The sequence below is a fragment of the Rhynchophorus ferrugineus genome, unplaced genomic scaffold (assembly GCF_030347505.1).
Source record: "Rhynchophorus ferrugineus isolate W39M unplaced genomic scaffold, kcgeb_rfMv2 rfM9, whole genome shotgun sequence".
Classification (NCBI taxonomy): domain Eukaryota; kingdom Metazoa; phylum Arthropoda; class Insecta; order Coleoptera; family Curculionidae; genus Rhynchophorus; species Rhynchophorus ferrugineus.
In genome coordinates, this window is record NW_027472588.1 from 16,380,291 (window position 1) to 16,405,872 (window position 25,582).

The 25,582-nt window shown below is 31.8% G+C and overlaps 1 protein-coding gene across 2 annotated transcripts; it reads right to left on the reverse strand.

Annotated features, from left to right (window-relative positions):
• Positions 1-5,302: 5,302 nt before the first annotated feature.
• LOC143202126 (chitinase-like protein Idgf4) lies at positions 5,303-19,442 on the reverse strand. Of its 2 annotated transcripts, XM_076413411.1 has the most exons (8): positions 19,283-19,442; positions 14,999-15,258; positions 14,551-14,683; positions 14,318-14,488; positions 14,095-14,263; positions 8,953-9,212; positions 8,770-8,817; positions 5,303-5,645 (listed from the first exon to the last, which is right to left on the reverse strand). In XM_076413411.1, exons 1-8 carry the CDS (start codon positions 19,404-19,406, stop codon positions 5,434-5,436), a joined length of 1,377 nt encoding a protein of 458 aa, XP_076269526.1. In that variant the 5' UTR covers positions 19,407-19,442; the 3' UTR covers positions 5,303-5,433. The 2 variants fall into 2 exon arrangements, with proteins under 2 accessions (XP_076269526.1, XP_076269527.1); XM_076413412.1 differs by lacking the exon at positions 8,770-8,817 and having other exon boundaries at positions 19,283-19,441.
• Between the last annotated feature and the right edge of the window lie 6,140 nt (positions 19,443-25,582).

The following is a 25,582-nucleotide window of genomic DNA, read 5'->3' on the forward strand; positions in this document are numbered from 1 at the left end:
AAATTATTTCCCAATATTTAGCCCACTCTCGCTTCTGGACCTTCTCATACATCAAAAACTTGTAAAAATATTTTCTTACATGACAACAACTAATAAAATATTACCTAACATCAAATTATACTGACATTTTCATCATTACAAATCTGATTTTTTTGAATTTTCATTCTATTTTTACGAATTTTTTGTGATACTACAACGAGAACCATAATATCTTAAGAAACCATAATACCTCAAATGAACTAGAGAAGCATAAGCAGAAATCTAGTATTTAGCGAAAAATTGTCTGATAGATTTCAGATTTCAAACTGCTATAAGAGGTTTATTATATAGGATTTGCCAAGGGAATGAAAATAAAAAGGGAACAAAACATTTCTAAAGAAATTTAAATTTTGCACGATCACTTTCGAATGATTTCCAAAACGCCAATAGTAATAAAAAATATCGATTTTTGATTCAATAATATACATATATAAATATCATTATTAAAATAATAAAAAAAGAAATGAGCTCAACCGTAGTACTATGTAGACGTCAGCCGTAATCAGAAGACGGTATTAACAAAACCACAGTATAATAAATATAGAGATAGAGGTGTGGTACTACATATTTTCTAGAAAAAGTAGACACATTAAACTATAAATATAAAATTACTTAACTGTAAAATAAAGAATAATGAAAATATGAAAAATAAAAACAAATATTTCCTATTTCATTAAACATGTCCAATTGTAAAACGGCCATGAAAAAGTTTAAAATTCTAATCTATAAAGGATCTACTCGTCTAAAAAGAACATAATTATGGGCCGATAAGTCATAGTTAATTTATGACCCTAAAAATTCCTATAAAAACAGATTCTTCATGGTTTTCATAAAAAAAATTAACTCAAACCATTAGGCAACCTTCCTATTCGTCTTAATTAGCTTCGTCAATCGCATAGTTTTTAGTCAATTGAGTAGACTAGAACGGAACTATACTTATAGAATATAAATCGAATTCAACATTTGTTTCGAAAAGTGGAAAAAAATGTCATCAAATTGTAACTTGAGCTGAAAAATGGTGATCGTACTTAATTTAGAAGCAAAGACTTTCTGATTATACTAAAAAAAAACAAGAAGACTTTCATTGGTATGTTCTGTCTGATCCATCTTATTCTCTTGACATCACGCCTTTTGATCGACTCTTATTTAGGCCAATAAAATATTACTTATATGCAATATGTAATTATTTATAAATTCTTATTGCGGAATTCATCTCTCAGAAAACACAACAGTATTTTCACTAAGGAAAACTTAAAATGAAATTAATATGTGGTGTGGATAACAGGTATGTTTAGTGTAGTAATTTCTTTCTTATACTTTTTAAAAATTATTATATTTTTATCTAAATTAATTCGTATATTAACATAATGAGTTCGATTTAAATACTTTTTAATTGACCAACGTCACAAGTTACATCTTCGTGATTCTGATTTAATTATCTTGTATAAATATATATCTTATATGACATAAACATTTCTAAATTAATGTAATAGTCAAAAAGATATTTCAAGGAAAACGAACAAAAAGGTGAATGCTAAATGTCTCATTGAGTTTCCACTATTGTCAATTGGATTGTTTTTTTCCACAAATAATTTTATATTTTTTATACCAAATTTAGAATGTTTGATTCCATGCATATAAAAGTGATGTTGCTATGCAGCTGATGAATAAAGAATATATAGTATATTCAAAGTTATTTCGTACATACGTCATCGTCTAAAAATCGTCAAAACATCGCAATGTTGCCGCAACACAATTCTAGTTTAACCGCTCGGTCAATGACCGGGCACCCGGGTATCCATTTCAATCCGCAGGTAAAATATATTAACTTCTCCGTAATTTTTTTTTATGGCCGTCTGGATCCCCAAAATTGAAGTAATTTGACACCCATTTTTCCTCAAATTTTTTACAATCAATTAATTAATAAAAGTTATTAATTATCAAACTTGTCCGTTCAATATCCAGGTACCCGGGTACCCACTAAGATACACACTTCAGAGACTGCTTATTAAAGTATTTAGTTAATTTCACTTTTAAATTGATAATAGACAATATAGTTTGTATTTTTTTTTATTTAAACAATAATTAAACAATAATTCTTATTATAAACAATAACAAAAATAGTAAGTAAGAAATACATAACTCCGTTTTATTTTATTGTATTAATATCGTTTTCCATTCTTTTACTATTTATTTATTTACATTATTTTACTTATTATGATACAGTGCCATATAAAAATTGAAGTACATTAAATTATTTCGTACATCCTTCACATGTCGTGGTTGTAATACAGTGTTCGTCACAAATAGGGTTCTCACATACCGAACATATTTTTCTAGTTTTGCGATGTTTTTTAAATTCACTTTGGGGACATAGCATACACCAATAATCTTTTTCCACCCAGTTGAATCGAGCTGCACCTGAGGTGTCAATGATACAGATGATGTTCGCTGATGCGCATTTAGATTGATAGCTCGACCAAAGAGATATTTAATCGCCACTTTCGTTGAAAAATGCCTCATAATTTGTGCATTATTCGAACGACTTTCAACGAATGGAGTACATAGCTCTCTGCCCAATTGCCGATAAAATAATCGTCGTTTATACGATTTTTTAACAATCATTTTATTATTATCATAATACAGAATATATGATGCAAGGCAGACAATATCTACAATATTGTAAAAAAATGCTAGAGGCTACCTTTGAGTTGATCTTTTTGTAGTATATCTACCAAACATTTTATCCATCGTGTCTACTCCAGTTTTAGACCAGTTATAAAACTCAATAATTTCGGGTTTTTTCTTTGCACTATCACTAATTTTAGCTTCATGATGCATTGATGATAGCATAATTATTACCTTGTTTTTTTTGGCACATAACTACATAGGGTAACTTTTTCATGAAAACCAAACACAGTGGATAATTCTTCTCGCGTTTTTGATACAGCCATTGCTGGTGGAATGTATGCTTTATTTTTCTTCAAGGTGCCAACAATTGTCAAATTGCAAGATAGTCAAAATTTTGCCAGCGGAAGAGTAGTGAAGAAATTATTACAATGGATAATGTTTCTACCAGATCCTCTATACGGTGCCACCAAGTCTTTCACCAACGTTTTTCTCACGATCATCTTTCGATTTTACAGTGTAATATATCCACCATCATATATCCACCATACTTTATCCAGAAGCTATCAAAATAGCCAAGAATGCATAATATATATATATATATATATATATATATATATATATATCACACTTATTACGCTTGTAGTATTTCAACTTCTTTCATTCAATTCTTTCTTTTCGTACGACATGAAAAGGGGAAAGGGACATCTCAAGTACCTAAATATCGATTGGCTTGGTATATATTGTTATTTCTATGAGGACTATAAACTGTGTCCCTATAGCTATTTCATCTGCCACATAGCCAGCTTACACATATTTTTTTTTTTATTCAGTACACTAATGACTTGCATATCTGCCACGCTATAGGTGGGTACTCGGGTACCCGGTAATTGAACGAATGGTGAAAGTTTCGTCAGTGACCGGACGGTTAAATAAAATAATGAAACAAAAATGTTATCAAACATATATAATTGATTTTAGCATTATAGTACATCAAATGTATATATTATCGAAGGACAGGTAAAATAGTTTGTAGGTTAGAATTGTTTTGTTATATTTAAATTGAACTCTTTTCCACACCATCCATGAGGCAGAGTTCTAGTTTTATTTATGTTGTGGTTTTTTATGTTTTGTATGTGTAGTCAAGGGGGTTGTGCGCCTAATCCACCTAATTAACAATTATATATCAAAGTAATGTATTTTACTTTCATTAGATAACATATATACCTTTTTACGTTTAGTTCTTGTTTCCATCGATGGTGTGTTTACTTTTCAAGTCATTTTGATATCACTTTATCTTTTATTTCTTCCGCTACTACGTGTGTACACCATTTTTGATCAAATTAATGAATTCTACCTAATGCATTTACCATATTTACAAAACAGTTAGTATTCATCCTCTCCTCATACATTTTAACCTAATGCTCATGTTTAATTCTGACGTACTATAATCATATCTATGCACACAAATCTTTCATGCCTTACAATACCATTTTCTATAGCAATTTCCAGCATTTCAGAGCATTATCACACATCCTGAAAGTTTGTTTTAGTCACCGTTATTTTCCAAGTAACTGTCCAAGTCAATCAATAAACTGTTAACTTCCAATGTGTCTAAAACATGTTCACGATTCCACCATTTACAAATTTATTTCTCTGTATGTCTTATTGAGTTGATTCAAACCGAATGTGTTATGGTTGACAATGCTACCGTGCACATATCCAAATTGTTCTTGATAGAATATCCTTCTCGACCAGCATGTCTATTATAATAATTCCTTGCTACTTCCCATATCAACTCGATTGGATTGAATATACAGTGATAGGGAGGATGTCGTAATACTATGTGACCATATTGTTCAGCCATCTGATCTACTGTATATATTTTTTTCGCGCTTATTTCTAAAAAAAGTAGATTGCAACAAACGCAATGAAACATTTCATTTATATTTATCTACTAACAATTTGAAATAGTTCAGTTTTTAGCATAGTCACTTCAAAACTTATAGGCTTTGTTGATGCTATTGTTGGGATTTTTCCCAGCAGTGTGCTATGATATGGTGCATTGTCCATAATAATAACTGATGATTCCTCCGATTTTCGAAATAACTTATTAAGGACGCAATCAGATTGTGATATATTGCTCAACAGCAGTTTATAATCTGTAGTATTATAACTAATATTTTTTTAAAATTTGCGTACGTTTAACAACCAGCCGAATTTGACAGGCTAGTTCGGTTTCATGTTCGAACTTATCAGACAGCATTATATCTCTTTTTAAATACAATAGAATAAGAAGGAAAATATTGTCTGATTCTGAAACGAATTTACAAATTGCGACAGGCAATACATTAAACATCTTAAACACGCACGCACAAAAAAAATTGAATAGACTATAGAGCAAAGAATATTAAGACGAAAGAGGCAATATGATTAGATCTATAGGTATCTATTTATATATATCTGACTATAATCTATCTAAATATTTTTTATATTTTGAAACAATATCAAGAAAAAGTCTACATTTTATGTTTTAAAATTAAATGAAAAGCATAAAAATTTTCTAAAATATTTACTTGAAATTAAAGGTTAGTAGTAAAGTATTTTATGAAATGTTTAATGTCATAAAAAACAATTTATTATTGGAAAATATTTTATTTATTAAACATAGTAACAAAAATATCGGCATTTCTATTATATATAACATGTGACATAACATTAATGGAAATTAAACTACATGGAATGTTTTGAAAAATAACATCGTGATTACAGTCTGAATTTTGCTGATCTTAAAAGGGGGAACAGGTCGGCCGTGCAAGTGCCTCTGAAATCATCCAAACTGATGTCCACCAGAGAAATGCCACCTAGGCCTTTGGCTTTGGCGTATGCAGCTTTGTTTCCTACGGTGTCAGGGTCATCATATCCCACCCAAATGCCATTTTCACCATTTTTGTCTGGAAGTCGGAAAGCGTAGGAACCTAGAAAGAATAATCAGTTGATGTTATATCAAATACACCTTAGAATAACTACGGGCGGAGCAGAGATGGAAATATTGAAGCCAAACAACTATTGAATTAAATATTATGCCAGCTTCTTATCACGAAGAAATATTTCTATTGAAAATGTTAAAACATATTAGTTACGAACTAACTGTGTTTGCTTTTTTAACATATTAATTAAAATACCAGGACTGTATGATAAGTACATCATATAGTAAGTTAGTATAATTAAGTGCAATTATAAGAATTCTTCACCTAAAAATGTTTGCATCCGAAATAAAAAAATCAAGTCAAAATAAATACAAAATTATTATCTATAAAACAATCGACGTAATCATCCTTGCTTTGTTTTCACGTTAAGGTTAAGTGAATTAGTCATTGTTTTCATGTTCGACAACTATTCCCTATTTTCTGATCTGAAAAATTATTCAACAGAAACAATGAGAGAAAGATCTAATTAAAAAAGGCAGTTTGCAAGGTGGCTTACCATACCGTTGCATGATAAAGTTGGTGTATGGTGGCATATAGTGGCAAAACAATTCACCCGACGATGGGAGACAATAAGATGACTTCAGCTTATTGAAAACTTGCGCGAGTTTCTTTGATTTAGTTTGCCAACATTATCGACAACGTGACAAACAAATTTCAAATAAATCTGCCGAACATTCTGTAAAAAGTTACCTAACAAAATATTTAGATGCAAAACTGTCAAGGTTACGTATCGTACAGTCATCGATTATTGTTTAATTAATTATTGGAAATTAAGGCTGTGTTTATAAATTAATTTACACAAATAGAACAACAAATTTCCATCTCTATTTGAGTGTGTAACTGTATTGTCAATATCAGTTAAATTATATTATATATATATACACAAGTAATTTATCATATATTAGTTACTGATATTTAGTGACAAAGTGCTTTTATTATTTTCATACCAAAATTACATTGATATTCAATTATTATGTTCTAAAACCTCAAGGAAGTAACAGGTCACACAATAAGTCCCAGGCCTCACATGACAACACTTACCTCCTAACTTTCTTAAATATAACCTAATAATCCTAACCTTCAAACGAATATTAAAATTGACAGAAAATTTGACATTTCGTTTAAAAGCTACAGTGATTAAAATTATTCTTAATTGTGATGATTAAATATTGCTTTTTGATGGGAAAGATACTATTAAAGCACATCAATGGCTTGGTAAGTTTTATTTCGGCTCTACTCCTTGAATAATAATAATTATTAGGTTGTATGCATCCATGCAACCATTAATAGCATCACATTAGTTGGCAGTTATTGGATTAACTGAGTGAAGAAATAAAAAAAAGCTTCCTGAAATTCAAAAAATTACACAAATCCATTTGCCTTGCTATACACCATATAGTTCCGATCTAACCCGTAGCTTTAAGTAAAATGAGGCAGTTTAACCCCAGTTAAAGTCTATTTTCAAACCAAATATTAATTTTATTTTAAGTATTGATCTAAAAAGGTGTTAAAAATAATAGCAGCGTTGGTACTATTGTTGAAAAAGTATCTTGATGAATAAAGCCCAAAAATGTATCTTATTAGTAAGGCATAGGACTTATTGAATGATGTGTTATCTTTTAAGTAAATAATTGATCAAAATATTTTTCCACAAAAGATCAACCATTATTTTGCCAGTTAGTTAAAATAATTACCCAGGAGATTTGAATAATCCACATAGCAGGTCAATTGAAAAGTCCCGGCCTGACATATAGATAGAGCTACTAGAATTAAATCCATATGTTTTTTAGTTAGTTACTAACCCCCAAAAGATGCGTGTATAAATTTAACAGCTGTCGGACCATTAGTTTGTGGATAAAAAGGAATTTCGCGTGCTGATAAAATATTGCTTTTTGAAGGGAAAAAATATAGTTGAAGCAAAAACCGGGCTTGAGGCCACAGGAAAATCAACCATCAAGGATTGGTATGCTAAGTTTAGACGCGGTGAAACGAGCACCGAAGACAGTGAACGCAGTGGACGCCCAAAAGAAGTTGTTACCGACGAATACCAAAAAAAAATCCACAAAATGATTTTGAATGATAAATGAAAGATATCAACTGAACGTGTACATCACATTATTCACGAATATTTGGGTATGAGAAAGTTCTGTGCAAAGTGGGTCCCGCACGAGCTCACTTTTGGCCAAAAACAACGACGAGTTGATGATTCGGAGTAGTGTTTGAAGATGATCAAGCATAATAAACCCGAGTTTTTGCATCGATATGTAACAATGGATGAAACATGGCTCCATCATTTCACTCCGAAGTCCAATCGACAGTTATCCGAGTGGACTTCACACGATGAACCCGCTCCAAAGCGTGGGAAAACGCAACGGTCGGCTGGCAAGGTTATGGCGTCTATATTTTAGGATGCGCATAGAATAACTTTCACTGACTACCTTGAAAAAGGAAGGACCATCAAACAGCGATTATTACATAGCGTTATTGAACCTTTGAAGGACGAAATCGCCGAAAAACGACCGCATTTGTAGAAAAAGGAAGTGCTGCTTCACCAAGACAATGCACCGTGTCACAGGTCAGTGAAAACGATGGCAAAAATCCAAGAAGTGAGCTTGGAATTGCTTCCTCGTCCGCCGTATTCTCCAGATCTGGCCCTCAGCGGCTATTTCCTATTCTCGGACTCGTTGGGAAGAAATTTTCGTCGAATGAATAGGTGATCCACGAAACTGAGGCCTATTTTGAAACAAAGGACTAATTGTATTACAAAAATGGTATCGAAAAGTTGGATGGTCGCTATAATCGGTATATCACCCTTGAAGGGAATTATGTTGAATAGAAAGAAATAATTTTGCCAAAAAAATGTGTTTTACTATGGTAGGCCGGGGACTTTTCAATAGATCTGCTTGATAATGGTGTCAAATGATTAAAATAGTTTTAATAGATTTACCTCAAAATCTGGTATAAACCTTTGAAAGCTTAAAATATGAGTGTCCATATTTTAATTATTTTTACTTCTAGCTTGGGACGAGACTTGTGAGCAGTTTTAGTATGAATTGTGACTTTTAAGGGATACAGGGGATTTTTCTAATGCTTCTTAAGCAACGTTACATACCGTATCTATTAGTAATATCGCTTACATTCCAAAATCGATTTTCTTCTTCTGCAAACGAGAGAGAAATATATGTGGATAATAATCGTTATATGTCGCAAAAGCTCAGGTACTACATTAAGGTACAGTTAAAAAACTAATGAAGCTGGTTTGAGAATTATGATTGAGTTTTAGATGACGCCTTACCGTAACGTTTCGTTGGGTCATTGACCTTCCTCAGTTTACCCAGGTAACCAGCTTGAACTTCCTTCGGTGTGGCGATTTTGTTGCATATTTCTGGATAGCTCAGTAAGCCAGCTTCGTTTGAATATTGTCCGGGTTCTGCTGGGCCGTCGGTGGCGAGCGGTGGTACACCAGTGAGTCCGGAATCTTCGTTGAGTTTCCAAGCACGACCATAGGTGGGGATTCCTAGAAGGACTTTGTTGGTTGGAGTACCTTCCTTAAGCCTGAAATATAATATAAAACGACATAATTAAGAAGATATATCATTTTCAGATCAAACTTTTGATATTCTTATTGTGATTATATAGCGTGTCCAATAAAACAGTCAATGTATGTCATTAAAATTTATGACGTCAGTACGTTGCAATTTTGCCGAATCAACTCATCTTCAACTCATCAACATATAATTTTGGTTTAGAACATTTGTCGGTTTATAACCTCTAATTACATTGTGTGGCAATTTTTTCTGTTGTTCTACAACACTAAATTTTAACTAACCATTTTAAAGTTATGATAAATATATATATATATATATATATATATATATATATATATATATATAAAACAGTTCTATTTTGTATCTATAGCTATTTATTTTATAACCTGGTGAAAGGGTTCACCTTGTTCATTACTTATCATTTCTATTCTTATTCTTATTCTTACCATATCATACCAAGATTAGAGGGTAAAAAGTCGATATCGTCGAAATGGTAAGATTTTCATCGAATTCATTGTTTTTTATAATTGTTTGTATTTGTGGGCCAACAAATATACCTTATTTTAATTTAGTATCACTTCATTTAGAGAACACAGTTTTCAAATACAAAAATCCTTTATGATTTTTATTCATGGCCCTGACAAAAATTTCATTAATCTAAGTTTTATATGTAAGGGTGCAAGAATCACATTTTCTTCTGGAATAAGAGATGCATATCTTGTATGATTTACCACAAAGTCAATTCATTTTGGCCAATCTTTAATTTCATAGTGGTTTTTGGTGTCACTATTGTTCCACAAACAGATAAAACAATATTTCGTGAAACCTCTCTGTAGTCCAATCAATATAGCAAGAACTTTTAAATTAGCATAATATTTTCAGTTGTATATTTCTTTATATTTGATTAAGTCTAAAATGAATTTCATGTTTTCATATGTTTCTTTTAAAATCACTGAATATGCAATAGGTTTGGAGGGAGACATATCGGCTGCCATTGTACAGTAATTCAGCTTTTAAGCTTAAATAGTATTCACACTATTACTAAGTACGCGATATGTTAGACAACCATACCAATAGACAATTTTTTAAACAATGAATAAGGAATGCAAAACACGTAATCTTGTTTATGTTTGAAAAATTGTGTCACACAGTGTTATTATCATTTATGCTATAAAGGATTTTGAAGACATTTGGCAACACGGTCCACAAGAACTAACACAAATCGAATTTTATTGTTGGACATTCTGAAGCATCAGACAGCATTCTATTTCTTTTTAACTAGAATTACACGAGAAGGAAAGGTCTTCTTCGAGTTATTATTATTATTACTGCTGTAATATTTTTTGACGCCATCTGTGACGTGCATTGGCTGTTTCATTAGATGGGCTATAGATGACATTATAACTTTCTTTGAATATTCGATTTTATTTTTTGAGCTCAGCTACGTAAAGCCCACTGCTTTGATTGGTCTAATAATTTTTAGTTGGTAGGAGAAATAATTCAGAAATGAAGATTTGAACTATATTCGGTCATATATTAAATATGATTTTAATATTAAATGAGGACAATATAATATCTAAAACTTAGAAACAGATTCGCCAATGATTGTTCAGTTTTCTAGGTGCTTGCATATATTCTGATCATGTCATTTGAAGACGGCATATATTGAGAGTAATTAATCTACATTAATCAAAATATTCTTCAACTTTTTCTCATCTTATTGACAACATAAATACCATGTTACAAGATGATGTTTTGACAACGATACAATCATCGGTTCATTTTCACACTTCATCAACATTTCGAAATCGTATTAAGCTAAGATAAATGGTAAAAAGACGATGTCTGATGAATACGCTGGATGCGGCATAATTTCCGATTCAAGCTGAAATAGTGTATCCTTCACAATTTGTGACATGTGGCTGAGCGTTGCCATGCGAGAGGAAGACTTTATCTGTTGCTAGTATTTTTTGCAACAATACATCATTATATTTGTTCAATTGACGTCAGTAGATATCTTCAGTAATAGTTTCAATCGGTTTTAGCAGCTCAGTCGGTTTAGTAGATTTGATTTTCACCCCCAGTAACAGAAAATTTCTTTTTTCCAGGCAGCTAATGAAACCGCGATGGTGAAATAGTTCGAAAGGTTATTTTCAGTCAATCTTGTAGTAGCTATTTTCCCTCCTATTGGATATTTCCCATGAAAACGTCTGGAAACAGTTGATTGATTAATAATTCTTGCAATTTATTGTTGTCGAACTCTTTCGGCCGTTGGTTGTTCGGAGGTTGTTCTGTGTCATTTACATCAAAATCACCCCTTTGCAAACATTAAAACTAGAACCGATAATTGGTATATGACCGAATAGCTTCACCATAACTTTTTTAAAGCATTTGATGGCAGTATCGACAGCAGCTTTGTTCAATTCAACAAAAAGTAATGCCCAAAATGTAATTTAGCAGCGGCGATTAATAATCAAAGTCTGGATATACTCAACAATGCAATAATTCTTGGAAATGGGAACAATGGAAAACTGTGATTTGATACAATTTTTTACTTTGATATTTCACATTTTCACTAATATTATACATCGCTGATAAAAATACATGCGAACACCTAATATAATCTCAGTTTAAAGTAAATTCAACATGAAAATATAAGATCTTTTCTTCGAGTAAATTAATATTTTATTAGAATATCGAGGCTTTTTCAGAATTTTGCATTAAATTAATTGCTTGATAAACCAGATAATTACTAATACCTAGAATATAACACCAATGCAATAAAATGTTAATGAATAAATAGCGTCACAGTGATACCAAAGCTCAAAATAGAATTGCATTATTAAGTGACAAGGTGTCCAAATAGAGGCCATTGTTTGTTAATAATGATTCACGATTGCTCTGAATAACCAGTATACGTATTATTTTGTTTTTATTATTTAAAATTCAGGGTAATCGTGTATCATGATTAACCGAGTGTTATATAACATACAGAGCAAGACGACGAAGGTCATTTCGTGAAATAAATCTTTGATACTGATGCGTTAAAGATCAAGATAAAAACTTGCTCCTTATATACTCGTATCTAATACTAGAAAAAATGCTATGTTATTTCTTTAACTCAATTATTTTTTTATTAAAACCAATGGATATTTTATCATTGTCTGAAGATATTTGAAAACCAGTTTATGATTTATCGAATTATTGATATTTAAAACGTTTCCATCAACGAAAATGGAGTTAATTTGTTTTTATTTCTTGGGGAAATACCTTACAATGAAACAAAATAGGTCATTAACATCTCGTTTAATATATTCGAAGACCGTTTTTATAATTTACTTTAAGTATTGTAATTGATAAATTTTAAATTTCTTCGCAAGATTGACGGATTGTAAACCGTCATATCATTATTGGATTTGATTAAGATGGGTCTTTTAGGATTTTGTAAACATATACGAGGATTTGGTGAAAATTTCTCGACCCAACAACGAAAGGCTGCGATTTACAATTAAAACATAATTTTATTAGTCTTCCTTAGTTTGGTTGAACGGTTTTTCAGCAACAGTGTCCCACTCTCAAGCCTCTTTCCGTAAACTTTGCCATCTAGATGGCCAAGAAAGTAGCACTAATATTCGCTTGTAATTGTTCTGAATTTTTCAAGGTAGTCATTAGGATCCTTTTTCGGCTCCCAAAATATTTTGACTATGTTCTTCCTGACGCGAACCTTGTCCACTACTACTAACACTACTACTTACTTTTTAACGGCTGCCATATAAACTTTTGTCAGCTTCAAATAGACAACATTAACAATTCGACCCAGCCATGCAGATTTAATTAAAATGAAATTAGAATAAATCTGTTAATAAATAATATTCAAGTGCCATATGCTAACACAGTAACATTTAAGGAAGTGGCGAAGCTGCGCTGCAAGGCACATGTAAATAAGAAAAAATAACTGGATATTACCTTTAGAGGAATGGTTAGTTATTTGGATTAAATTCTATATTGTCAATATACAGTAAAGTACTGCTATATATATAGTTCTTCCAATAAAACAGCCAATGCACATTATAGCTTCTTATACCGTATTACTTTCTCATTTTACCCTTGTTAAAAATAGATAGAATGCTGTATGTTGTCATATGTCTGCAAAATTCTTCAAAACGATTGATAATAATCAGAGATTATACACCTTCAAATGTTGTAAATGTAACAGCAATGTAACGTCATAATTTTTAAGTGCATCCTTCAGTACAAATGGATATATGACATCCAGAAATGTGGTTGTGCCAAGAAAAGCAATCTGAAGATAATTCAGTGATATTAGAGCAAGAAATTGAGGAGTGCTCTTAATGCTCTATGGTACTTCAGAAATACTTATCTTCATAGAGATTTGGATATGGACCACGAACAAAGACCACGTTAATATTGGGACATGACGGCTCAAGAGAACTAAGCCTTTAAGCTAGTCTATTGTGGTGTTAGTGCAAAATATGAGCACCTAAGCATCCCGATGGAACCCAAGAGATTTTAATACAAACATGTTTAGTTCTTAGTATTATTTATTGAACAAGTACTGTTCAGATTATAATTTTTGGTAATATCACTCAGATATCGTAATATTCTTATTTTTAAGAGATTTTAATGAAAGGCACCCACTGCAAAAATTCATATAAATAGGCTATTTGAAAAAACAAGTATATATCGGTGCAGGAATCAGACATTTTTATTGAGCAACGTTGAGCAACTTTATCTTTATTTGTTTTATTATCACATTGATAACTTTATTTGCAAATGATACTGTTATGCTAGCCAAAGATATAATTTGGAATAGAATTTCGTACGAAATGCTAACAAGACAAATATTTGATTTAGTAATTTGCACTTACCAATATCTGACTTGGAAATCGGCGTTTTCGTCAAACTTCCTATTTAATGCTTCATATAATGGCGCAGGGTAATCCAGTTCCTTAGGATTTCGTTCTGGTGTTCTGAAGTCGAAAGTTTGTAAGGTAACAAAGTCAATGTGGGGACTGAGTTGTCTGGGGTCAAAGTAAACTGTAAAATGAAACGTAAAATTCTCGCTCCTTCGTTTATATCAGTTTGACTCACCAGTACTGTTAACATTGGGTAAAACAGAGAGAGTCAACAAAAGTCCATTATGTCGGAATAAGTTTTTGATTTCCCTGACCAAAGCGGTGAATTGTTCTTTGTGTTCCTCTGCTTTCTCGTCGATAATGGATTCGCCAACAATTTTGTGTTTTAGGTTTGAAAACCATCCAGCTATATAATTAAGATCGACATGTTTTATTGTGTTAATTAGAGCGTGTGATCAGGTGACTTACAAATTTTGCTGCGGATTTTCTTTGGTTTGTTTTCAGGGAACTCCCAGGCGAGGTCCAGTCCGTCGAAGCCATAGTTCTTTACCAAATCTTGTGCGGAATTGGCAAAAGCCAGTCTAGTCTCAACAGATTCCAACTAGAAAATTTAAAAAATCAGTATCAATATTTCCTATATATGAAAAAATAAATTGTTGTTCGTTAGTCTTGCTAAAACTCGAACACAGCTAGACCGAATTTTATTTTACTATATTTGTAGAAGTTCAGGGAAGTTTTATATGACAAGAAAATATAAAATAAGTGCGAGGAAAATAGTAAAAACAATAATAATTCTGTTTGACATGTTAGAACAACGATTTAGTCAAAATGTTCAAAATAACACTGGATTGTTTAAGGTAATTAAATACCGAAAATATTTGTACTGATCTATTAAAATAAACAAAAATATATTTACCAGCGTTCTGTACTTCAAGTTCTTTTCGCTACCTTCTCCAGACACATCGTTACCACCACCAACTGAAAGTAGGACGCGTAATCCTGGAAACTTCCTCTTTAAGTCGGTTATGTGCCTGTAATTTTGCTTATTGATGTCTAAGGGCTCGTCCAATGGTTGGATTTTAAAGTTTTCTTCTTTGATACCCGCATATCCATAAATTAAATGGGTGCAGAATTGTAATGCTGGTTCCAGGAATGGTATGTCAAGTTTACCATTGCCTAAAAATATTACAATAAAAATAAATTAATATTATGAAAGATTCATTATATTTTTCTATTCGATTATTGTATTGCACGAGAAACTTAACAATGCACAGAAAATAGTATATTAAAGTTGCATATTTGAAATAATTGTAGTTCCTGTTATTATTTAAAGGAAATCGCCACAAAAGCAATTTTATTGAAGGCTGTTATAATAATATAATTTTCTTCTTAGTTGACTGATTGACTACTTGTTCTGATGCTTCAGAATTTCTGTTAAGATAGTCAGCAACTGAATAGGAGCAGTCTGATCAACAAAAAATAATTTGGAATTAATTAATTTGATTGTTTGTTTAATTAACACTAAAGCACAGTTCCGTCAAGTTGATATTGGCAATTGTTCCAAAGTTACTTAAAAAATTCCTTGACACTGATTAATGGAGTTCGGAAAAAGTATTTCACAACAATTTGCAAGGTCAATAAGGTAAATCTCCTAGTCTGTTGATTTCCGCAACTATAATTCAATGCTGTTCAGGCGGAAAAACGACCTCATATATCTCTTTGGGAGGTGCTATTTTTCCTATAATGCGAGGTAGAGTAAAAAGACAAGACAAAAAATCGTGATGATATATTGTCGAAACATTGTGAGAACATTAAAGTTTATTTTGGAAATCCAACATATATGAAACCCCGGAAAGAATAATTCAAAATATATATAATATCAGACAATTCCAAACAATTAATATATTCTATAATTCATGTTTTATTTAATTATGAATATTTAAACAAAAACCAATACGAATACTACTGAGCGGGGGAATACCGTCCTTTTTGTCAAGTTTAGTTCCTCTAAATAATTAAACATTCGTTATGTATACAGAATAAATTTCTATTGAATGTGGTTGTTGGGAATGGTTATATTCTCGATTTTATCCTACAATGGCTTTTTTGTTATTTAACTAACTGCACATAAATACTGTAAACTACCGTTAAAAATAGAATGACACAAATCAATATTATTTCCCAAGAAATTTCTTATGTAAACTTAAAAAAATAACTGATATGTGATTAATTGATTTAATAATGGTTCGGCTGAATAAATGCTGGTAAATATTTACAATTCACTTCTTGCACTAATATTATGTGCAGGTTTAAAATCGAATATTTACTACATGTAGTTATTTTCGTAATATACAGTAATTTACAGTATGATTTAGTATAGTAAACTAAAATATTAATAAATCTCCAGATCTAGGTAATTTTTAATCTGACGTTTAGCTGTATAATAAAGATACATGTGTTATGTACATGTGCAATTATAAATGTATAGGTTAGGATTCAATTAATAAAGTAATTATATTATATGGACAAATTCTTTATACATTATTAAGGTATATATGATAATTGGTATTTATTTTTGTTAGTTATCGATGTGGAATAAAATTATTGGCATAAATCCATTGTACGTTAGGAAAGTTATATTTCAAATATGTCAAAAGTCTAGAATACTATATAAGTAAGAAAAAGTTAAAATGTGTAAATTTCTTAAAACTTATAATTAGAATTATGTATACCATTAGCCAATCAATTCTTTTGCTTAAAAAGCAATGAATAGTTGAACACGAAATTTATTTCCTTTTATTGACGTTTGGTTAATTAAATTATCAAGATCAACCTATCTTCCTGTAATTTACCAACTATTTTAAAATCCTTGTAATCTAATTAACTCAGTAATAGTTTGTGCTTGTTAAGCAGGTCTTCATGAATAACAAACGTACCGTTGATGACTAACACGATGACGAAAGCATTTGTTTGCATTTATTTACTTCTTTATTACACAGTATGCTAAATATTGTTATTTTAACAAGTAAAAGTAATCATATTATGAGGGACTATAAAATGTATAAGTTGCATATTTTATTATCAATAGATTTTATTATATGTTGATTGTTGGTCTGTTATTATTGTTATGTTTATACTATATCTTTAAAAATATACTTAATATCATCTCTGTTCAGCTGTTTGTACAACGACCTTGTTATAATTTTGATTTTGTGTTTTAATGATCTTTAAATATGAGACGTTCATTATAAAACAAGTTTTTTCATAAAACTTTGTCGTTTATTTTATAAGAACCTTCTTATACAAAAACACTGTGAATATGAGCTATAAAACATAAAACATAAAAACAGTTGATAAAACATAAATTATGAAAAACTGCTATAGTAATAACTATACGAAAAACAATACAAAAAACAAAAAAGGCAATATAATAAGTTAAATTATGAAAATATATGCCCGATGTTATAGATGTTATATGACTATAGACCTATCAGGTTACTACCAGTAATATCTAATGTGCATAGAATAACAGATGTGATTGAAAAAACTTATGAAGTTAAACAATTATGTTCAGCTATATTCTTAGATGTAGCACAAGCCTTTGATAATGTATGACATGACGGCCTTCCATGAGTTACAGAAAATGTTACTAAAGCAACATATTGAACTATTAAAATCTTATATTACAGCCAGAATGTTTAGAGTCAAAAACAAGGAAGCCTACTCTACCATAAAAGAAGCTAAAGCAGGTGTACCACAAGGAAGCGTAATGGGGCCAATTCTTTACTTACTCTACATATCTAATATATGTCGGTTACATTTGATGGTGATATTACGATTCATGCCGTCGGAAACAATAAAGAAAAATAATAAAAAAGAAAAATATAAATAATTGGACCCTCACCTGAAAAATTAAAGTTAACGAAAGTGAATCTGTGCATGTGGAGTTCACGTATAATCAGATCGCATAAGGAATATAAGCATAACAATATAGTAAATAGTAATATCATTCCATACTATTCTGTAACAATGCTACCGTAAAGTATCTCGGAATGAGTAAAAAAGGAAAGGAAAAAACTGGAGTTCAAATATAGAAAAATATAATGTTTAATTGGAACAAAATCGCAATTATCAATACATAATAAGTTGATATTATAGAAGTAAGTATTGAAGCCTATATGGACGTATAGAATTCAATTATGAGGATGTTTTGCGAAAAGTAATAGAAATTCGAGATTTCCAGAACAAAGTTCTGAGAAGTAGGTGCACTAGTTACGTACACCGAAATTTTCAGATAATGATTCTCACTCAGAAAATCAAGAGAATTACAAGACACGAGGAGAGAGTCCATTCTTATGTCAATATCGAAGTAATACCACTCTTGGATAAGACCATAACCAGGATACAGACTCAAAAGAATCAAACCATCTGATCTTGTGTAGTGTTCTGTGGTGAGGAGCATATAATTAAAAAATATATAAACATTATTAGAAACTAAGATGGATTCTCCTAGCTATACAACTAGATTTAACTTATTGTAAAGCTAAATTGTATGTTGGTCGCCAACGACTAGGAAATTAATAAATAAATTTTAAAAAATTAGGACTGATAACCTAAAAAATTATACATAATTATTACATTTTAAAATAATTACAAATAAACTATCTAGAACTCCAGAATAAAACAAAATAGTCTTTTTCGAAATTAACTTTTATCAAGTCTGATAACCTAGCGGCTGTTGAAAATATTGGATATCATATGGACAGATTTATGTATGACCATTCCCAGAAATATTTGATAAACTAAAGAAAAATAGCAATGTAAATATAATTTAATTAGATAATGTGCACTTATGTAGAGCTAATTTTATATAAACGACAATTTATTTTGTTAAATGATAGATGGGATTTCAATCAATGTTTAAAGTGATATTTCACGACAAATATTCGAATTTTCTAGAAACAAAATTTACTTAATAGAAGCAGTTCATGTTGTTATTGTTTCTTGAAAATAAAAATGAAAGTGTTCTTGAGGCTATCGCCTTGAGCATAATATTCTTTTACAGTCGAATATTCTCGCTTTATGTGTAGATTTAAATTTACGATGATTTCCCTTTTTATCAAATATCAGCTGAAGAAAAACAAATAGTGGTCTTAAAACATAGAATGAAATAGTAAAAATACTAATAATTAGGACAAACCTGATCGGTGGAACGATTTGCTGTTATAGTAACATACAATTTTGCTGTCACTAGACGAGACCAATTTGTCGGTCAGACTCTCGAAGGCGATCAACGCCAAGAACAAGAGTTTAACACACTTCATGTTGACTGACTGAGTAGCCAAGACAATTAGGACTTTGATATGTTTTTAAATTGGTCAAAATTCATTATTGCGCACGCTCAATAAGTGGGAGATTTTAAGAATGGTAAATATGATAATAGCAAGTACCAGTGGCTAATGTAAACCATATACGTTACAATTTGCCGTATAATAATAATAATATTCAATTGTTATATACAAATATTAGTGAGTCTAAGTAATGGCGGGAAATTAGTTTCGATTTTGTAATTTTTTTTATGTTTTAAAGTCTCCTTTTTACCAACGAGGGTTTATCTGGACTGGACCTACTGTTTAACGTGGGTTCCGAACCACGGTCCTCGGCATTAAGCCTACCGACTGGCGAGTGACCAGCTTAAAAATCATCCCAGAAGACATCCGGTCTTACCCAGCCTGGTTACTGGCGTGACTGGGATCATTTTCCTTGCCTTATATTGCACTCATGCTAGGTATCAATCACAAATATTAAACAATCACAAACATAAATTTACGACCATGCCCCAGCAGAATTCAAACCCACGTCTCTCGCAACAGTAGATGTACCGCCCTGTCGCCTTTACCACTGCGCCAACCAAGCCGGCTTTGTTAAAATTGATCTTGGAATGAAATTTTTGGAATTTTTTCCTTTTGATATTTGATATCAGTCATGTATAGTCGTAATTTCTGCAGCAGTTTTATAGTTTAGGCACACTTCTAAAATGTCTGTAAAGGAAGCTATTAAGCTTCACCACATGAAAGTATATTAAACTGATAATATTAATTGTTTAAAGGTTTATGATATTGAATTGGCCTTAATATTTCGCGCATGAATAATCAAAATACTTCCGATCATTTTCTACAACTTTTCTCATTTTTTTTTGTAACATGGTGATAACGTATCGAAAAAACAACATGGTGTTTTAGCAAACATGATGGTTCAGCAATGAAGGTGAGTGAAATTTCTTACCGGTGAGCATTTTTGAGGTCTGCGGTTAGCCAGTAGTTGCTAGGAGCCAAATCGGGCGAATAGAATAATGGATGTGAGAGTAATTCGAGGTTCAATTTATGTAGTTTTGCCATTGTTTTGATTGAATTGTGACACGATACGTTGTCTTGTGCAACAATTTTTTTCTTTGCGGTTTATGTGCGGTCGTTTCTTTTCAATTTCAGCCTTCAAACACCCCAATTACGCTATATAATATTCACTGTTGATGATATTTCCCTTCACAAGATAATCGATGAATATTACACTACGCACATCCCAAAATAACGAGGCCATAACCTTTCCAGCCGATTATTATGCTTTGATCTGTATTTTTTCCCATCAAGAAGTAGTATAAAATTAAAACACAATTAAAAACAATTAAAATTGTTGATCCATTGTTCTGAAAATAAGAAGTCACTTTCAGTACAATTACTCACAAATTTATGAGTAGAATATCATGAAATTTTAACAGCTTCCTTTTGAAGGTTAGTACTAATTGAAAAAGCGGTGAATACAATAGAACTAGCGCTATCTATGCTTCAGGCCCGGGACTTTTCAGACCTTGTGTTATATTAGAATATGTATACAGTAGATAAATGTCAAAACTATCGAATTTAACTGTTAGGTTGATTAACAATTGTTTATATTGATACATTTTATATACTCATATTCACATATTCACACTATACTCATTTTCACCATTAGATATTGTTGATAAATATAACTGCAAGCAGCTAATTTAGTAAAGGCCAGAATGTCAAAACAAACTTTACAATAACATGCAGAATGATGGAGTAATCTTCAGTATCTAATTTTAACATTAGGTGCAATGCAACAACAAGTAATCGCACAAGAAATCTACTGTAGAGTAGGTGATATTTTGTGATATCCTCTCTGAATACGAATTACAGTTATTTTTCGACTTTGCACTATGTTATCTGATAGAAATATAAGTCGCTTAAACCAGAAGTCACCTTGTGAGACGCTTTATAAAAAGTGAGTCCTGATGCTAGGCAAAAGTGATGCCACTTTTATGCGATTGAAGTGTTTAAATGAGTAGACAGTAATCTTCACCAATTCCACTCACATTTTTGCTGCTATAGCTGTGGTAGGGCTGCTTTTCTTATAAAAAACAAATAACATGAATGTTTACACACTATAACTTGGATATTATTTTCAAGGCACTGGCAATTATATACATTTAGATATATATTTCATTTGTAGCAGTACCCTACTCGGCAGTCCTTTTCGCATATCGCTCTTACCTAAAGTACGTCATATTCCTCAGTGTTTTCATATTATTTAACTGAAATAAATTTTTGTTTAAATGTCTCTGGTGAGTGTTAAAAACGCATAACAGATGCGGCTATCCGTCTCTCAGTGGACCTAAAGTGTAGTGAATACGTGTTTACGTGACCAGACAAAATGACTGCATCTCATTTTTATTAGTGTTTAAAATTATTTCATCTTATTTTACAACAGTCCTTTTGAAATTCATTTATAGTATTTATAGTAAAAAACGAGTGCTAAAATAACGTAAGTGAAAAATGAAGTGCGTGAAATAAACAATGTATTTATTTTATTTTTTTTATCATCTGGAAGTAAATAAAATAAAATATTAAAATATTAAAAAATGGCAAACCACAGCGATTCAACCAAATCACCTGCACACTTTGATATAAGATTAGAACAAACAGCAATAACGCAAATTCCACCATCAGAATGGACTACAGTCATTAATAAAAAACGATTGAGAAGTCCAGAAGAAGAAATCGCGAGGAAACAAACAAGAATCAGTGACTATTGGTTGCAGAAACCGATAGAGACAAAAAACAGTTTTAGCAACCTGTCGGAAGAAATTGAAGAGAACATACAACCAAGCCCTGAAAAAGTTGTTCCCAAACCACCACCAATAACAGTCTATAAGGTAGGAATAATAAAAAACATCCATGACTTATTGAAAACCATTACTACGAACTACACAATTAAAACAGTGAGCTATGAAACAATTAAAATCCAATTGTTCGAAGCGGATCACTTTAAAGTTCTTATAAAAGAATTAGATGAAAGAAACACCCAATACCATACATTCAGGCCAAAATCCGAGAGAACATTTAAATTCGTATTAAAAGGATTACATCACGGGACGGACTTTAACACCATCAAGGTAGCACTAGCTGAAAAAGGCCACGAGGTCGTAAATATTCACAATATACGACATCACACGACAAAAAAACCTCTGCCTATGTTTTATATAGACATAAAACCTAATGGAAATAATAAGGCGGTGTATGAAATCACCAAATTGGAAAATAATATTATTAAATGCGAACCACCACATATAAAAAGAATTATACCACAATGCACAAGATGTCAAGCGCACGGGCACACAAAGACTTACTGTCGCAAATCATATAGATGCGTAAAATGTGCAGGAGAACATAAGACAGGAGATTGTACTCGTAAAGTTCGCGATGAAAAAGTGAAATGTGTTAACTGTAACGGAAATCATCCAGCGAACTACAAGGGTTGCGCAGTTCACAAGCAACTACAGCAGAAACTCTATCCTGCCTTAAGGGAAAAAAGGCATCAACAAAAACAATCCACTACTACTAATCTACCACTACCCACCAGAACAAGTCAACCAGACATAACTTATGCCCAAATAGTTGAAAATGGTTCAGCACAAAAACGAGAGACAATATCTCAACCTACTGAAACTAGCAACATCTCAAGATTAGAAAATATGATGGCCAAACTAATGGATCAAATGAGTACGATGCTTGGTCTACTCACAACCGTCGTAAGCAAACTTGCCTAATGCCTGAAACCAATAGCTACAAAATCGCCGTCTGGAATGCCAATGGGCTTCAACAACACGCCAGGGAACTAAAAATGTTCGTAAATGAACAAAATATTGACTTTATGATGGTTTCCGAAACACACTTTACGGACAAGAATTATCTGAAAGTTCCTAAATATAAGATTTATCATACAAATCACCCTGATGATAAAGCACATGGAGGTACAGCCATAATAATTCGAGATGATATAAAGCATTTCGAAAAAGAAAAATTCCGCAAAGACTACCTGCAAGCCACCAGTATAACCATAGAGGAAGCCCATGGACCATTAACAATTTCTGCGATTTATTGCCCACCCAAACATAACAACAAGGCAGAACAATTTCAAGAATTCTTCAGTACGCTAGGTAATAGATTTATAGCAGGAGGAGATTATAATGCAAAACATTTAATGTGGGGCTCAAGAATAATAACCTCAAAAGGTAGAGAACTGCTCAAAGCCATAAGGAAAGATAACTTACAACATATCTCTACTGGTGAACCAACATATTGGCCTTCAGACAGAAATAAAAAACCAGATACAATAGATTTCTGTATTACAAAAAATATTGATCCAAAAAAGTGTCAGGCAGAATCATGTTTCGACCTGTCTTCTGATCATTCACCAATAATAGTAACAATTTCTTCAAAAATTACCATCAAAGATAAACCCCCTTCTCTGTGCAATAATAGAACTAACTGGCCCTCATTTAGAGAAAACTTAGACCAAAATATCTCTCTAAACTTACCGTTACAAACTGAAATGGATATAGAAATAGCAGCAATAAATCTTACAAAAAATATACAGGAGGCAGCATATTCCGCGACTCCCAACATTGAAACATTTCCAAGAAAAAATACACATATATCATGTACAATACAGAAAAAGATAGCAGAAAAAAGAAAGTTACGACGAAATTGGCAACAGCAAAGGACTGAAGAGAATAAAAGAAAATTTAATAGAGCCATAAAAGAGCTGAGAGATCTAATTCAAATTGAACAAAACCAAGGTATTCAAGAATACCTAGAAAACTTGACATCAACTGAGGCTACAGACTATTCGTTGTGGAAAGCAACAAAAAAGCTTAGGAGATCCCAGCAGCATAACCCACCTATTAAAACAAGCGAAAATAATTGGGCGAGAAGCAATAAAGAGAAGGCCGACATTTTCTCAAAACACTTAAAAAATGTTTTTAAACCTTTCCAGTCTCAGCTACATAAAGATGACGAAAATAAAATTACTAGCTTTCTAGATTCGCCATTTCAAATGGATTTACCGCACGAGAAATTAACGGTCAAAAAAGTTAAACATACAATAATGAGAGAGATTAATATTAAAAAAGCTCCTGGTTATGACTTAATTACTGGCAAAATTTTAAAAGAACTATCAGAAAAGGCTATAAAACTATTAACATATATATTTAATGCTATGCTACGAATTAATTATTTCCCTAGTATCTGGAAAGTAGCTAAAATATTAATGATACTTAAACCAGGAAAAATACCAGAAGATGTGACCTCCTACCGACCTATAAGTTTATTACCAATAATCTCGAAAGTTTTCGAGAAATTATACATAAAAAAATTAAACTATATAATAGAAAAAAGAAAAATTATTCCAGAACATCAGTTTGGCTTTCGCAATAAGCATGGGACTATAGAACAAGTGCATAGACTTGTAAACCAAATAAACGCTGACCTAAATGCCAAAAGATATTGTTCGGCTGCTTTCCTAGACATATCCCAGGCTTTTGACAAAGTATGGCATACGGGCTTGCAGGTTAAACTAAAGAAACTTCTCCCTCATCCGGACTATCAGCTATTAAAATCGTATCTCACTGACAGACATTTTATTGTAAATCAAGGCGATGAACATACCGAATTAAATCCCATATATTCAGGAGTTCCGCAAGGTAGTGTACTGGGTCCAGTACTGTATCTTCTGTATACGGCTGATCTGCCCACCACAAAAATAACTACTGTGGCAACATATGCAGACGATACAGCAATCTTAGCATCCCATGAAGATCCAGTCACAGCATCAATAAACCTACAAACCCACCTGGATCAAATACAATTATGGTTGAAGACATGGCGCATTAAAGCCAATGAATCAAAATCCACGCATATAACGTTTACCCTGCGTAGAAGAACATGTCCACCAGTAAATATCAATCATCGTCAACTCCCCCAAGCAGAGCATGTTAAATATCTTGGTATGCATTTAGATCGACGCCTAACCTGGAAGAAGCACATACTCTCTAAACGGAAACAACTAGGACTAAAATTATATCAAATATATTGGCTCATTGGGCGCAAATCCAAGTTATCATTAGATAACAAGGTATTGCTGT